This window comes from Gymnoscopelus braueri (assembly GCF_963280865.1).
Source record: "Gymnoscopelus braueri genome assembly, chromosome: 5".
NCBI lineage: Eukaryota > Metazoa > Chordata > Actinopteri > Myctophiformes > Myctophidae > Gymnoscopelus > Gymnoscopelus braueri.
Window position 1 is genome coordinate 53670647 of NC_137606.1, and position 16364 is coordinate 53687010.

The 16364-nt window shown below is 41.1% G+C and overlaps 3 protein-coding genes across 12 annotated transcripts in view; 1 reads left to right on the plus strand and 2 right to left on the minus strand.

Moving 5' to 3' along the window:
* Nucleotides 1-2443, plus strand: part of LOC308086062 (uncharacterized protein) — an 82297-nt gene extending 79854 nt beyond the window's left edge. For all 10 annotated transcript variants that reach the window (XM_080429403.1, XM_080429405.1, XM_080429406.1 and 7 more), the window contains one exon: nt 1357-2443. In XM_080429403.1, coding sequence (XP_080285529.1) covers nt 1357-1883 — 527 coding nt within the window. In that variant the 3' untranslated portion in view covers nt 1884-2443. The remainder of the gene's footprint in view (nt 1-1356) is intronic.
* The window catches only part of LOC308086080 (uncharacterized protein), a 499718-nt gene that overhangs the window by 462107 nt on the left and 21247 nt on the right, over nt 1-16364 (minus strand). The window lies entirely within an intron of this gene.
* Nucleotides 15519-16364, minus strand: part of tyr (tyrosinase) — a 17215-nt gene continuing 16369 nt past the window's right edge. The window contains 1 exon segment of the mRNA XM_080427946.1: nt 15519-16050. Coding sequence (XP_080284072.1) covers nt 15800-16050 — 251 coding nt within the window. The 3' untranslated portion in view covers nt 15519-15799.

The window sequence follows — 16364 nt, forward strand, 5'->3', positions numbered from 1 at the left end:
GAGCTCCGCTAAAAAAAAGCCCTCAGACGCAACAGATGTGCTATACAAATAAAATTGCTTCGCTTAAATGGACAATGTTTGCATATATTAATTAAATCATTCCGATCCGAGATTCCAAAATCATTGGATAACATTGAATGCAATCCTATTCTAAAGTTATGCTTGTTTCCTTTTGGTTTGATTGCGAACGCAGCGGAAGGAGGCGCGCCTCCGCGCAAGTGGAGCTTACTATGAAACCGTGCGTCCGTGTGTCCGTATGTGTGCAGTATTGTGTGCACTGCCTGTGTGCAGCCGCGCCCCCATGTGACTCACGCTCTCATTGGCTGCTGACACATCTCAGAGTGCAACAGTGTGGCTGAAATCCGCCTACCCCTGGGTGACTAATTACACTCCTCTGAGAGAAATATAGCAGCTACAGTCAAAAATAACACATCTAAAAGCATCTAGACAAGTTCATCTATTGGGATATCTAAGAATTCCATGTCATTTGTGCATATTTCAGGCCGGATGGCAGTTGAAAACGCCTTAGTTTGAGGACAGTTTTACATTTCTTCTTGCTATGTTATTTTCGAGCTGCGTTCGCTTCCCGCGTTCGCGCGTCTTACTTGTTATGGAATAGGCCTACAGAGTGAGTTTGTTTATCCTGCTTGAATTCTATCTTATATGTTCCATCTTATTTGATTACTCAATGTATTATTATGAATTATTGAATTCTAGTATTATTATGAATGATCTTTGATTGATTGAGGGAAGCCGGGCCGGGGAGGGTGATATCGGTCATTGCACATACTCCTACGGGCTGGGACGGCACCTGTTAGCGGGGAGTGTTGGGCGGGAGGAGTAGGACGAAGGCTCTACGTCCTCCCGGTGGGGGCTCCTCACTGACAGGTGAGTCAGTAGGATACGACAGCAATGACAACACAGAAATGTGTGTGGAGAGGAATTAATCGGCATAACGACTAAATTATTAAAAAATAATTGGCTACTCTAAATTTTAATAAAACAAAGGAAAAATGCCCATAACTCAGTGACCATTGCGCTGATCAGCTCAATGTAGGACTGGATGAAGGTTGCGTAGCGGCCTGAACATCTAGTACCTTAAAAATAGACGACCTACAGTACAAGCTCACAAAGTGTTGCATCATGATGCATTGTGAGCTTTTAGATCGGCTACATTTCAAAAATAGCAAAAATAGCTGATCTACAAGCTCACAAATTGCATGAATTTGTTTGGTCAAATAAAGGTTGATGATGATGACGATGGTGATATTGTTAATGATTGGATGATGGATCCCTTGCGTGTGTGCGTGCGAGCGAATTATATTTATAATGTTTACTGACTTATGTTCTCATCAGATTTCCATCCTCTCACACTGGACACCAACACAGCACACAGAAACCTCTGTCTGTCTGAGAACAACAGAAAGGTGACATGGGTGAGCCAGGCTCAGTCGTATCCTCCTCATCCTGACAGGTTTGATGACAGGCCATTTGTTATGTGTACAGAGGGTCTGACTGGATGCTGTTACTGGGGGGTAGAGTGGAGTGGAACAGTTGAAATAGCAGTGATTTACAGAGAATTGAACAGGAAAGGAAGCGATTTTGGACATAATGACAAGTCCTGGACTCTGGAATGTTACCATGATGCTAACAAATACACTGTCAGACACAAGAGTAGGCACACTGACCTCCCTGTCCTCCCCTCTGGCTCCCACAGAGTAGCAGTGTATTTGGACTATCCTGCTGGGGCTCTGTCCTTCTACAGAGTGTCCTCTGACACACTGACACACCTGTACACCTTCCAGAACACATTCACTCAACCCCTCTACCCAGCGTTTTATACTAAGTCTGCTTCCTCAGTGTCTCTGTGTCAGGAGAGATAATGGACCTCATTCATGATGCTTGGATATGCCCACATTTTATACTCAAATACGATCAGAACAGATCAGAACAGACTGATTAATCATTTTTCTTGATTCTGATTTCCTGATTTTTTTTCCTACAAGCTCAAGACACGTTGTGAGCTTGTAGATTGACTATTTTTGGCTAATGTTCCCCCCAGAATGTGGATGCTGGGGTTCAAGTGGTTAAATTTGGGGGAAACCAAAATTTCGTCAACCCTATGAGGAGAAAAATGGATGGGGACAGACAGACAGACAGACAGACAGACAGACAGTTTCCTCATTCTATAATAGGATAATAGAAGAACTGATCATTATGATTTCTGTTTGTAAGATTATCTTAATGCCTTTGTTGCTCATTGTACTTAACAAAGGCATATATTTGATACAATGGTATGTAATGGCTTGTGATTTTATTCATTTATTGTACTAAAAGCCATATATTTGATCAAACGCTATGTATTAGCCTACTAACATATGATTGTATTGATGTGTTGTGTGATGGATGGTGAGATGGGTTGTACAATAGTACCCTGTGTAATGTCTACCTGCTTTGTCACATGGTTTCAAATAAACACAATTAGAAAGTCACCTTGTTTTGCTGAGTGCAATCCTTCTATCTTTTTAAGATAATGTAATAATAAGGAGCATACACCACAAGACATTCTAATGTAGGGGTCTTAAAAAATGTTCAGGCCAAGGGCCCCTTAGCTGAGAGAGAGACAGATGAAACAGGGACCCCCACTACATATTGCATAACATTGTCTTGCAGATACATGTTTCTAATGGATTTCATAGATTAGCTTCATAAACTTGTTTGACAGCACTATCATTACTGTTGTGTAAATTAATGTTGTTCTTTGGTTGTTTACACATTATTTTTTCTATTAATGTTGGCTTTATGTTCATGTGTATTTTCAGACATTCAACCACTTAAAACCTCATTCAGGGGCGGATATTTGCACTACGCAGACCACGCACTTGCGTGGAGCCCCGAGGCTCCAGGGGAAAAAATCTACGATTCAGTGCCCGTTCCTTAAACAGCTGATTTCATCCCAATAGCGTGAAGTAGTTTCAACAGGAGCGTGTCTATGTTCCCCGGGTTCTATGTTCCCCGCTTACCTAACCATAAACCTAAACCTAAACCTAAACCTAACCCTAACCTTAGTGGGGGAACATATAAACCCGGGGAACATAGGGATGACCCCGTTTCAACTAGGCTACCTGGGCCTGGTTACTTATATTTCCAGTAGTATGATTTCAAAATAAAATGTGTGTTGAATTATAACATTACAAGTATAGATTAAAAAAATCTCATTTTGAAATGCGCATTGTTTTGAAAGGTAACAGATTTCCATGGAGCCCCCTTGACGACGTTCGTTAAGCCTGCGTTCTCGCATGAGTAAAAACAACACAGACATTATAATAGAATATAAAGACTTTGGGGCAAAAGTTCATATTTAGGGACAGGTCGATTTTAAAAGAAGGGTACCCCTGGAGAAAATGTATGTGCCCTGATCTAAAATGCCATGACCCTCCCTTTGACAAAAAAAAAAATCAATGACCCTCCCCAAGTGATTACAAAAAAAGAGTAACCCTCCCCGCCTAGAAGTGTCACGATATATTGTGTCACGATATAGCCTATCGTGGTATTAAAATGTGATGATAGGTATTGTCATGATGTCATACTGTATCGTAATATTTTTTTTAATTGTTTTTTAAATAAAAAAAAACACTTTTTTTGCCGGTGAAAGTTAGGAGTTTTTAATGTATGATATGAAATGTAAAGCTTATCATAATCATAGTAATTATTAATCATGTCCTCCATCATATTCAAGGTATTTTGGAGAGAAATGAAACAGACTCCAGTCACTTTCAGTTTAAAGCACTGCAGAGGGGAGGTGTTGTGTGTCAGCTGATGCTCGTTGACGCTCGTTAATGTGACATGCATCTGCACTCTCAAATAGGCCTACATCTAATCTAAGATTGTTTACACAGTATTATACTGTATCTGGTATTATAGATTTTTTAGCTGTTGGAAATAACTAGGCTGCACTTGGTTGGTAAAGTCCAGATGACAAAAATATGAGGTTTGTGGAATTTATAGTTATGCAGTCTTATATTATATTATATTTGTTATATTAGTGTCTATCTGTCCTCTGAAACAATGGGTTTATAGTTAGTGAGAACTTCACTTCTCCATTAAGCTTGCACAAATGTATTTATTTGTGTGTACAAAGCACTTTGTAATTGTTTTTAACTTGCTTTATAACGTTATTTTAAACTAAAGATGATGGCCAATGTTGATGATACATGAGAAAAGAAAATTAATAATATATCATATCGATATCATGCCCAACATCATGTATCGTATTGTGAAATTCTTGACACCCCTAACCCTCCCCATCAAATACAACATGACATTTAAAACTGATGTCCAATGTTTTGCTTTCCACATTGATTAGAACATTGCTGTAGTCAGTCTTGCTAAATGCACAGTGTATCTGTAGTAGTGGTAGCAGAATGGATAGTGTTCTCATCTTACATGTGGGAAACCCATTGAATCCTGGTCAGATTGAAGAAAGTTGAATATTTGGTAATCAGTAGTTTAAAACTTTTGTCACTCTGCCCTTTTAACTGATTCACTGCCAATCACGTAGATCTACGCGAACCTATTTAAAGCTGCCACGTGCCAATCACGTTTTTTTTTTTTCAATTTGACCCAAAGACCAAGGAGATATGATTTGTAGATCTAGACTCCTATCCACTTCCTTGTTAACTTAAAACTTAAAAATTCTGTATCTCGGCTCCTGAGTACTTTTTTTTTTCAATGAAAAATCTCTGGCACTGGCTAAAAAAATATGAAAATACCTCTGGCAGTTAATACTACAGTGACTACAACTACACTGTTGCCTACATAAAACAAATTAGGCTATCAATTATGGCCTGATGCTTCTGGTTTTACTTGTGGAGCTAGGCATCTATACACAACTGTCCATATAGATCCACATTAATCACATGCACAGAATTACTTCAAATGATTATGAATATCCATAGTAGGCCTATTTATAATGCATCTCTCCAATAACGCCTGTTGAAGTTTTGCTTAATTGTTCAACCACCATCGTTAAGACGCTGAATAGATTTGACTGGGTCGTTCACACTCGCTGTGCGTTGATGGCTTGTTAACGACCGTCATTGATTCTAAATAGACAAGGTGTTACTTGATTTGAATTCTTTGTATCCTTTGAAATGGAGAGGGGTCATTGACCACTGTTCTGCTGTACTAAAAAGGTATATAAAAAACGGACTATTTTATCAATTCAAAATTGCATGACCCTCCCTTGGATTCAAAGTAAAATTAGCTGACCCTCCCTTGGACCAAAATTAGAAAGGCATGACCCTCCCCTATTTTCCTCCATGCCCCCCCTTCTGTAAATTTCGACTGGTCCCTTACCATGCTCTCTGAAACCCAGACAATGTGGGCCTATGGAACGAAAGTGTGTTCTTTTTCGTCATCTTTGCAGAAGGTGAGTATAATCTAATGCTAACAGTGGGGGCACACATGATGGGGCACTGTTCCATTTCTGTTTACACAGAAAATCATCAACTGACACACAAGAGCAGAATGTTCTCTTAATCTATTACAGTGATATCCAAACCTAACCGTCTACCTTTCTTATTCCCTCAGGTGTGGTTTCAAAACACAAGAGCTCGCACCCTGAAGTTCAAAGGAGCCAAAAAAGCCTTGTGGAAGGCTGAGCTTGAAGGTCCTACCCAGGAATTCTCTCCGCCCTACACCATGGACCCCAGCGGCCCTGAGTCTGGCGCTGTCCCTTTGCCACCCCAGGGACCACCACCTGGATATCATGCCCAGGTGAAGGATGAGGTGTTGAAAGATTACTTATCGCGGCGCCCTCAAGCCTACTCCACCCCTGTACATCATGGGCACTATGGCACCATGTATCAGGCAGAGCAGGATCGGTACCCTGGAAGCAGCTCCAGCCCATCCGTGACGAATGCCTGGGCTCAGCCAGGGAGTCAAACATCCCCGGTGCCTTCTTTTTGGTGCCCCTCTCCACCTGAGTTGAGAAACTCGGGAGCAGCCGTCCTGTACCCTGGATCTGCAGAGCAGCAGCATTACATGTCCAGTACAGGTTCCATGTCCAACAGCTCCGCCCCTGACACCCCTGATTCCGGCTACTGGGGCGGCGGCCAGGAGAACAGCCCAGCACAGGAAGATCACTACCCTCAGGTGTTTGACTCCTGGCAAGGGTATGCTGCAGAGGGCTCCACGGAGTCAGCCAGCCCAGGGCCGATGATGCCTTCCCAGCATGCCCCTCTGCCTGAACTATCTATTCACGAGATTCTGAGAGAGCTCTGTGACGAGCCTTGGTGAGGAAAGGGACTGGACAGTCAATTCCCTAAAGCAAAGCGTGATTTATACTTTGTCATATGACAGTGTCGCGTACTGAAAATAGCTGATCTACAAGCTCACAACCACATCATTTGAGATGATGTGTATCGTTTAGATTTTTTGCAATTGCCATTTGTGTATGTATTTACTGTTTTTGATATGTACATAAAAAGAGGACTGTAGTGACATTTCAGTAGATCCCATCAAACTGTTGCCAACGGGATCTAATATTTTATTTGAAAAAAGTTATCCTACAATTGATCCTCAAGATTTACTTGAAGCTATTTATTAGTTATCTATTACCTATTTATCATGTATTTATGACTTTCTGCACTTTTATACAAAATAAATCTGTTATAAATCAATAATTTGATTGTTTTTGTGGTAATATCGTTAAAACCTATACAACTGAGACAGGCTCATCAGTAAAGTACTTGAATTTCTTTGTTATCCTTGTTACATGTGACAGATGTTCCATCAACTTGGTAGAAAAAAAGTAGGTCAAATCTCATTACCACTAGATGGCGCTTGTGAGTTGGGCCATGGGCACTGAGGCAGTAACAGATACATTCTGACCCAAACTTCTTTAGTTAAAAAAAAAAAGAAAGATTGGGGGAAATATTCAAATATTTAAAATCTATTCCCTTTTGTCAAATATGTTTTTGTTTATTGTCTCCGCCAGGCCGAAAGGCATGGCGAGAGAGTATGTTTTGCCCCCTGTCCGTCCTTCCGTCCGTGTGTCCGTGTGTCATTCTGTCTGTGTACAGCTAATCTCCGGCACCGTTGGCTTGCTTTTTGTGCAAAACTTATTTTTTGACAGTACTCCTACAGATTTTGTCCCAAAATCCCGCAAATCGGTACACAGTATCCCTATAGTCATTAAACAAAATGAGTCTTTCAGATTTTTCATATTCCATCCTGATTGGCTAAAAATGGCTTCCAAAGTTTGCAGGAGTGCTCCGTTTTGAACAAAATGCCTCAAATCATGAACACAGCATGCAATTACCTTGTAATTTTGCAAGTACATTTCCACTATGCCGAGGAAGAAGTGCCATTTGAAAAAATTCAAATCAGCCTCATGGTGGCGCTATAACAGGCCGATTCGTGTTTTTACCTATAACTGCACCGATCTGTGTAAAACTTTGTAAGCGCACTCCCTAGAGTTCAAGGAAAAACCCTTGCCCTGCATTTTTCACATCTACCTTTTATAGCGCCACCAGGATGCCGACTTATGTAAAACATTTTTTTTCCGATTTTATCCACATTTCACGCAAATCGGTACACATGATCTCTATAGTCATGTGATCAAGACGGATGTGTTTGATTTTTTATATTCCATCCTGATTGGCTAAGATTTACATAAAGTTTGCTGTAGTGGCTTGTAGTGGCTTGTTTTGAACAAAATGCAGCAAATCATGAACGCAGCATCCGATTGCGGTCAAACTTTGCACGCACATTCACACTATGTTGAGGAGCAAATGCCACCCTTTTAACATTGGCCTGTTATAGCGCCACCAGCAGGTCTAATTTAGCAAAACAATTGTTTTGAACAAAATGCCTCAAATCATGAATGCAGTGTCCGATTGCCATGCAAGGCCTAAGAAGAAATGGCTACCTTTTCACATTGGCCTATTATAGCGCCACCAGGAGGCCACAATAACCTACCTGACCTGGCGGAGACCTGTGCTCCGAGGAGCACTTTTTCTAGTTTTGGAAATGTTTTTGCATAGGCTATTATTATTGAATACTTTTTTAAATAATGGTGACAAGCCAAATAATTCTAACATTGATCTAGTTTGCTAAGAAAAAAGAGCAGGGACACGTTTCTCTTGTATTATGGCATAAGACTGTCCATGGATAATCTCACAAATCGCTGGACCAGCATCAGCATCATATTTATTGTGAAAGTTAATACGCCAAAGAAGTTCATTTAAAGTTAAACTAATTTCATCTGGGAACACAACTGAAGATGTGTCGTACCGGTGGCACCACATGATTATTGCCAAATTTCACCTCATTCAAGAGGACATCTCCAACCTCATTCAATTGTTATGCTGAATATTTCGGGATCTTTAACAACAACTCCTATTAAGAATTCATTATGGCAGCCAATGGAGGTCGAATAAGGCTGAAACTGACGTCATAGACTGAACACATGTGAGTCCCAGGTCCACATGGAGGCCATGACATTTCTGTCCTGTTTTTTCCCCCCTTTCTTTTAGTGGTCTCACTGTTAGATTCTTTTCAATTTCTGTCAGGACAACTTATGAATGGATAAGATATTTTTATTGAATATAAAATGAGCAATATATTTATTACAGTTTGGCAATGAATTGGATCTGCTTTTAGGTACTCTGATCAAGTGCATCTCCCAACCTCCCAAGGGACCTCCCAAGGGACTCCGAATCCCCCGTAGATAAATAGCAGATCCAAAACGACAGGTGGTAGCTGGGGTGGTGGAGGGTGAGCGTCAATTTTCAAGCAAGACAGCAGTGTTGAGAGCAGCAGCATCAGCATGAGAAGCAGCAAAGGCAAGCAGCGGTGAGTAGTGCACTTCCAGTTTAAATAGAGCGGTCTGAGAATGAAATGAGTGCGTGATTGGATGAGTGGATGTGAACGTGGGGCTGAGGCGGCCCAATGGTCGTCCGTCAACAACTGCACTGAGTTCCCTGACCCTGACAAAACGTACTCTGCGCATGTCTGTGCCAAGCGCAACGCTCATTTGTTTTTGTTTTAGTGGTGACCCCAGTGAGACTGAGTTTTATTTTTTGTGGGCTACGATATCTTTCTGTTCCCACCTGATATCGTGTCCTCTACTTTGGACATGTCATTATACGCTTTCACAATTTTCATAAATTAGGAAAATAGACTGACCTGGTTGTCAAGGCTGCCAGTTCCCATGTGATGTTGTGTGGGAGTTCTGACTGCTCCAGACCGTTCTGAATTACTGCTAGCTTGCATAATAACGTCTTCAAACTAGCACTGAAGTCTAAGATGTACAGGTCACTCGTTCCTCGGAAGAATCTTCTGTATCCTCCAAAGATAATGATACGATTTCCCACCATGCAACAGCACAATGAAACATTTCGTGAACACAGGCTATTTCCCTTGGGCTCAACCTTCTTCCAGGAGAAGGTCTCTAGATTGAATTTCCACAGCAGATCATTTAAGCCCCTGACTATTCCTTGGCCACCAAATATGTAGAGTTCTCCATTGTAGGCTTGAATGATTAATGCGTCCCTCTGGAAGAAGCTGTGCAAAAGGTGTGCTCATCCAACAGTTGGTCTCTGTGTCAAACGCTCTGACATTGTTGCAGAGGGCACTTGGTTCCCCGAAGCCCCCAAACACAAACATCTTTGTCCCGATGATGGTGGCGGAGTGACCTGATGAAACAGGTGGTGGAGTGCCTCTGATGTTAATTAAAGACCAGACCATTGTGGTGGTGTCCAACTTGTACATGTCATTATAGAGAAAATCAGAAAACCATTTCCTTTTCACTCCTCCATGGATATACATGATCTTCCCCAAGACACAGGCTGAGTGGTTCTGCCTCTCCTCTGGAAGAGTCCCAGAAACATTGTGCTGGAGCCATCTGTGGGTGTCGACACTGAATGAATAAAGATCATTGCACCAAGGATACCCTCCCCAGATGTAGACAGAATCTTCTATGAGCACAGCTGTGAGGTCCCCAGTAGGTTCCCAGTAACGTTCTCTTCCAGTTCTCACTGGAGGCACCTCCACCCAGTGTAAAGACACTGTGTTGAAGATCTTCACACCAACCTGACCCCAGGAAGAGCCTACTCCAAAGCAGTACACTTTGTGTCCCACCGTCACAGCAGCATGAGGTCTCCCTGATCCTATCATCGGATACACTGTACAGCACAACATTCCTCACACCAGCACCAATGTCAATCTAGTTGGAATGGTCAAAGTGGTGCTGCTTAAATGAATGGAGTTTTATTGTGTGACAAAGGTAGCACAAAGCCCCTTGTTGAAGAAACTGGAAACTAGAAAACCACTGATTTCCTGTTGCTAAAAGTTAGGAATGGACTGGTAAATTACAAGAGTGGTTACTGTGAAAGTGGTTTTAGGGTGTGACGTCTTATGCAAGTGAGTCAAAGCATGTTGAAGCGACACGACTACAAACAGGGGAAAGAAGACGTCGTATGCTAGCGAGCAGTCGGTTATATAGATCTTAATGATGTCGTAGATGTGACATCACTCATCAAAGTCAGGAGCTCACGGGTGGTGGGACCCCCCACCGTCGCTTTCAGTTGTCCCACCAGGCTTCTCTGTCTCTCATCAAGGCGACTGGGAATACATACGCTCAGAATGTGAATGCGTCTGTGCGTCCGTGCGTGCGTCCGTGCGTCCGTGCGTCCGTGCGTGTGTGCGTGCGTGTGTGCGTGCGTGCGTGTGTGTGTGCGTGTGTGCGTGTGTGCGTGTGTGTGTGTGTGTGTGTGTTTACTAGAGGTAGTGGCCCTCACACCTAGGTCGCACCGCCAATACGAACGACACGTATGAGTCATAGTGTCAGAGTACCCGTTGTAGCCATCTGTCTGTATGTCTTTGGTACCCATATATGGAGATCTCTATATCTGTCTGTTTACTTGGGTCCCCTTTAAGCCCATATATGGAGACCTCTCTGTCTGTCAGTCCTTGTCCCTTTTATGCCCATATATGGAGATCCCTGATGTCATCAGTATAGGCCCATATATTGGCATGCCCATATATCAGTGGTTTAAAGCAAGTACATTTACTCAAGTGCTGTACTTAAGTACAATTTTGAGGTATTTGTACTTTACTACTTTCCAATATCCAATACTTTTACTTCTACTCCACTACATCTCAGAGGCAAATGTTATACTTTTACTCCACTACAATTATTAAAAAAAAATAACTTTACTAGTTATCTTGTAGAATCTGATTATTATTACAAAACATATATTAACCACTTCAGCCCTATATACATTTTGGCCATTTGAAAATAGCCGATCTATACGCTCACAATTACTTGTTTCAAAAGATTTTTATACATTTGAAAACTTGAAATGGGACATTCTGCATAATAAGTACTTTTACTTTTGATACTTTAAGTACATTTTGATACTAATACTTTAGTACTTTTACTCAAGTACATTTTGAATTCCGGACCTTTACTTGCATTTCTACATTGCAGTATTGCTATTTTACTTGAGTAAAAAATGGTGGTCCGTCCTTCCGCCCATTAGCCAATTTGAATATAAGACAGTTTGCGAGATTAGCTGTGGACCGACACAGAGACACAGACTTGTATTTTTTCGGATTTATTTAACTTCATCAGTTCCCATCACAAACACACACACGCACGTTACCAATGATACTAACAGTGGTGGAAAGTAACTTAAGTACATTTACTCAAGTACTGTACTTAAGTACACTTTTTAGGAATTTTGACTTTACTGGAGTATTTCCAATTTTCAGTACTTTTACTTCTACTCCACTACATCTCAGAGGCAAATATTGTACTTTTACTCCACTACAATTATTTGAAAGGTTTAGTAACTAGTTACTTTGTAGATTTAGATTATTATTACAAAAAATACATTAACCATTTCAGCCCTATTATATTTCAGCCATTTGAAAATAGCCCATTTTCAAAAGATTTTAATTGAAAACTTGTGAAACAGGACATTTTGCATAATGACTACTTATACATTTGATACTTTAAGTACATTTTGATGCCAATACTTTTGTACTTTTACTCAAGTGAATTTTGAATTCCGGACTTTTACTTGTAACAGAGTATTTCTACATTGCAGTATTGATACTTTTACTTAAAGAGGTGGTGCCATGGTTTTGCACTTTTTCTGTCTTTCATGTGTCTATGAGGTTGATAGAACTTCTAAGCCCCCTGGTGGTGTTTTTATTGTGTTTTATGTCTTCTCTGACTATTTTGAGTTTCTACCTGGAGGCTGAAACCTTGAGGGTCAAACGTGCCAATAGAAAAACAGCACTTTAGTGACATAGTAAAAACATACCCTCCCCTTCATTATCATAACACAACAGGTGTGGGCATGAGGGGGAGGAGGGACTAGGACAGGTGGGTGGTGCTAAGGTGGTGGAGGAGGTGCTAAAGTGAGAACCAGGTATACTTAATGAACTGGAGGCGTGTCCACATAAAAACATAATTTTAACCATTTCTGTACACTTTTTTTTGAAAAAAACCTTCCTCCTAGTGTAATATTACCTGATGATTATGTTTTAGGGGGGGAGGGGGGGATCACTGAAAATCACGGCACCCCGTCTTTAAGTAACACATTTCAGTACTTTTTCCACCACTGAATACTAATGAAGGCTCTGTTCCATTCTGGTCAAACAGAGTCAGAGGCTGATATTGTGCATGTTGGCTCACTGGAAAAATCTGCTACAACGGTTGGTCTCAAAGTGTGGTCCAGGGACCCTCATGGTTCCTTGAGGGGGTTCCAAATGGCCCCTTACAGATGTGTAAACCTGAGAGTTATGGGGGTCCTTGAAATTAGAACGTTTGAGAACCACTAAATGGAAAAGAGCCTTCATTAGTGTAATTGATAAGACCTGTGAAGGAAGCAAGGAAGAGAGGCCCAATTTATTTCTAATACGGCTGCGGTGCACAGAGCCTATTGACAAGTAAACAGGTTTACCAGTACATATGGTCAGTGCCTTTTAAGACGTTTTTAATACCTCTGAAATGAAAAGGGAATGACATAAAATAGGACCATTACTGCGTCAAAAGTAATCAATGAAAAATGGTCAAACATTGGCAAACTATCAAATGTTTCCTAAGAAAGTATTACGATTACTACTGTACTATTCCAAGTGCTCGTCAGGGTGCACCCTGACGACGAGCACTTGGAATAGTACTGGGGACCCCCCCCAGTTCAAATATGATTATTTGGAGGGGTAGCTCCAAAATAAGAACCACTACACCTTTTAAATATCAAATTACCAGGGGGATGCACGAGACAACATTCGCTAACTTGTTACCAATTTGTGACGACGTGTATGAATGCTCAACATTGTGAGACACGCCTTTATTCTGTTTTAACACATTCACTGCCAGAGTTTTTTTTTTAAACAGGGTACAGCCAGTGCCAGCATTTTTAACGATCTGTTTTACCTTTTTCAAGTAGTCACAAAATATTGTCCGTGATCACCGTCCTCACGGGGATCCCCTCATTACACACACAGGAGTCTCGTAGAATCGGGAAAAAAAAAAAATCCGACCGTGGTAATCCGTTCCATAACTGCAGCCAGTTGAAAATAGCATGTTTCGCCAAAAAATACAGAGTAAAAAAAATAAGTACACAAGAGCTGAGATACAGGATTTTAAAGTAATACGTTAACCAGGAAGTGAATGGAGCAGTAAATCTTCGGATCACGTCATCTTGAGTGCCGCGCTATGAGCTTGTAGATCTGCTATATATTTTTTAAGAAATTGTGAAATTGTGTGCAAATCTTTGAATATATATATAATACATTTCTAAGTCAAATATTTATGTCCCTGGAACAAAATATTTTACAAATGTTCGCTTTAAAAAATATATATATATATATATATATATATACGCTATGAGCTAGTAGATCTGATATTTTTGAATAGCCAAAAAAAATCTAAAATGACACAGATGCGTACACGTACAGAGCCGTTGCATGCTGGGATGTGCACCGGGGGGGTGCACATCCCCCCACATTTGACTCTAACAAGAAATACATTTGGTTTCAAAAAGAAACTTAACCCATTTAGACCTGAGGCCGATTCTAAAAACGCCTTCTAAATCCTGACTTAAGTTTTCTGATAAACATTTTTTTTACAACAAATGTATGTTGCTATGTACTGTACATAGCAACAAGAACCCCAAAAGTGGTTCCCGTTCTGAAAGGTTACAAATAGGGTTTCCGCCCAACATGGGTTAAGAAAGCAATAATCAGAAAGGAAATTAGATTAGATTAGGTTGTTATTATTTTATTGAGATGCTTTTTGCCCGGACCCCAGGAAGAATAGTCTCAACAATAGACATAGTGTGACGTGTCATTTGACAATTAAGAGTCACGCCAAGCATAAATTAACTTTACAGTGATCCTACATCATTTTGCTCAGATAACACCTCCCCTCCCTTGTGACTTTTCCTTGGTCCTCTTGCAAAAACAAAAGAAGAGGAATTAAAGGATCTACACCATGAATTAAAAAATATATATTTATATTTAATATCATATTGTTTATGTCCCTCAAACGTTTTTCAAAAGGTTTGAGCCTAAATCAAGCCTCAGATATACTCATTCCAACTAACTTCTCTCTGGCTTATAAAGCACTTTCCCTGCAATACCACATTGTCCTGATTTGCACGTGGCGCTATTGAGCCAGTTTGTATGCATGTTATTTCATGGTTCTGAGTGGGAAAAGAAAAAAAGGGGAAAAAAATGTTTTTTTTTCATTAATGACTGGACTACTTAATCCATTTTCAACCCATCTTCTTATCATAGGTCCTCACTAATGCTCATTATAATATTGTACCATTTTTGCATGCATACCAGTGACATCATCGGTGGGCAGGTTTGGTCATTTCAAACAAGATTTCATTTCGGTTTTTGTCAATGTAATTTTGTATTAATGCGAGAACAATGGCTTCCATTATAGCTTGTTGACTTTCTAGGAATAGAGAGTCAAATCAAATCAAATCAAGCTTTATTTATATAGCACATTTACAACAATTGAAATTGACCAAAGTGCTGTACATCAACAGCAGGCATCAACAACAGAACAGGCCCGTGCAACAACAAAGTCACATGACGTGCACAAATGAAAACATATGAAGCAAGATAGAACACATACTGTAGACTCAAACAACATTAAAAGCTGAAGAAAATAAATGAGTCTTGAGGAGAGATTTAAAAACCCCAATAGTCTGAGCACTTCTACTAGGCTGATCCAGAGCCAGCAGCAGCAAAGGCACCTCTGGTGTCCATATATTAATCATTCCTATGTACAGATACAGAACAGAACAGGGTCACAGCCCTGGATGTCTCTTCAAACAGCAGCGACATCTGCGGAGAGTGTCTTATACGCCTGCGAGTGAGTGTGCATTTAGATATGTCTATATTCATGTGTGTGTGTGTGTGTGTGTGTGTGTGTGTGTGTGTGTGTGTGCGTGTGTGTGTGTGTGTGCGTGCATGTGTGCGTGCAAGTGTAGGGCTGTGGAAAATACCTAATCTACAAGCTGTGAGCTTGTAGATCGGCTAGGGCCAGAAGTAGGGCATTAACGTACGTAAATAAAACACGTAAAAAGCTGAAATATGGACATATGAGAAATGTATATAGGGCTTAAGTGGGTGATGGATGTTTTGTAATAATAATCTAAATCTACAAAGTAACTAGTAACTCAGATTTTCAAATAATTAGTAAAAGTACAATATTGCCTCTGAGATGTAGTGGAGTAGAAGAGAAAAGTACAGATAATTTGTGTTACATTGTTGTCTGGTATGACCCGGCGGAACCTTCCTCTTCGCTGCTGTGCAGCAGTGGCCGTCTCTCTCCGTAGCCGGGCGGTCTCTTGGTCTTCCTCATCCGCCTGCGCCTGCGCACGGCCACCACGGCCACGGCCGCCACCACAGCCGCCACGGCCGCGCCCACGAGCCCCGCCCCCAGCAGCCACGCCCAGATCTCCTGCGCCTGCTGCAGGTACGGGGTCAGGAACTCCTGCATGAAGCGCTGGCCTGTAGGAGAGAGAGAGAGAGAGAGAGAGAGAGAGAGAGAGAGAGAGAGAGAGAGAGAGAGAGAGAGAGAGAGAGAGAGAGAGAGAGAGAGAGAGAGAGAGAGAGAGAGAGAGAGAGAGAGAGAGAGAGAGAGACAGAGAGAACTTGTTGTTGACATTGAACATGCTTCTGTTGGGGTTTTTTTCGTCCGTCCGTCCGTCTGTCTATCTGGAGCTAAACTCATAAACTGCTGGGCCGATCACTAGACGTAGGTTACCACTAATTTCATGATCAAGTTAAAATATTTAACTTTTTATAATGGAAGTCAGTGGGGC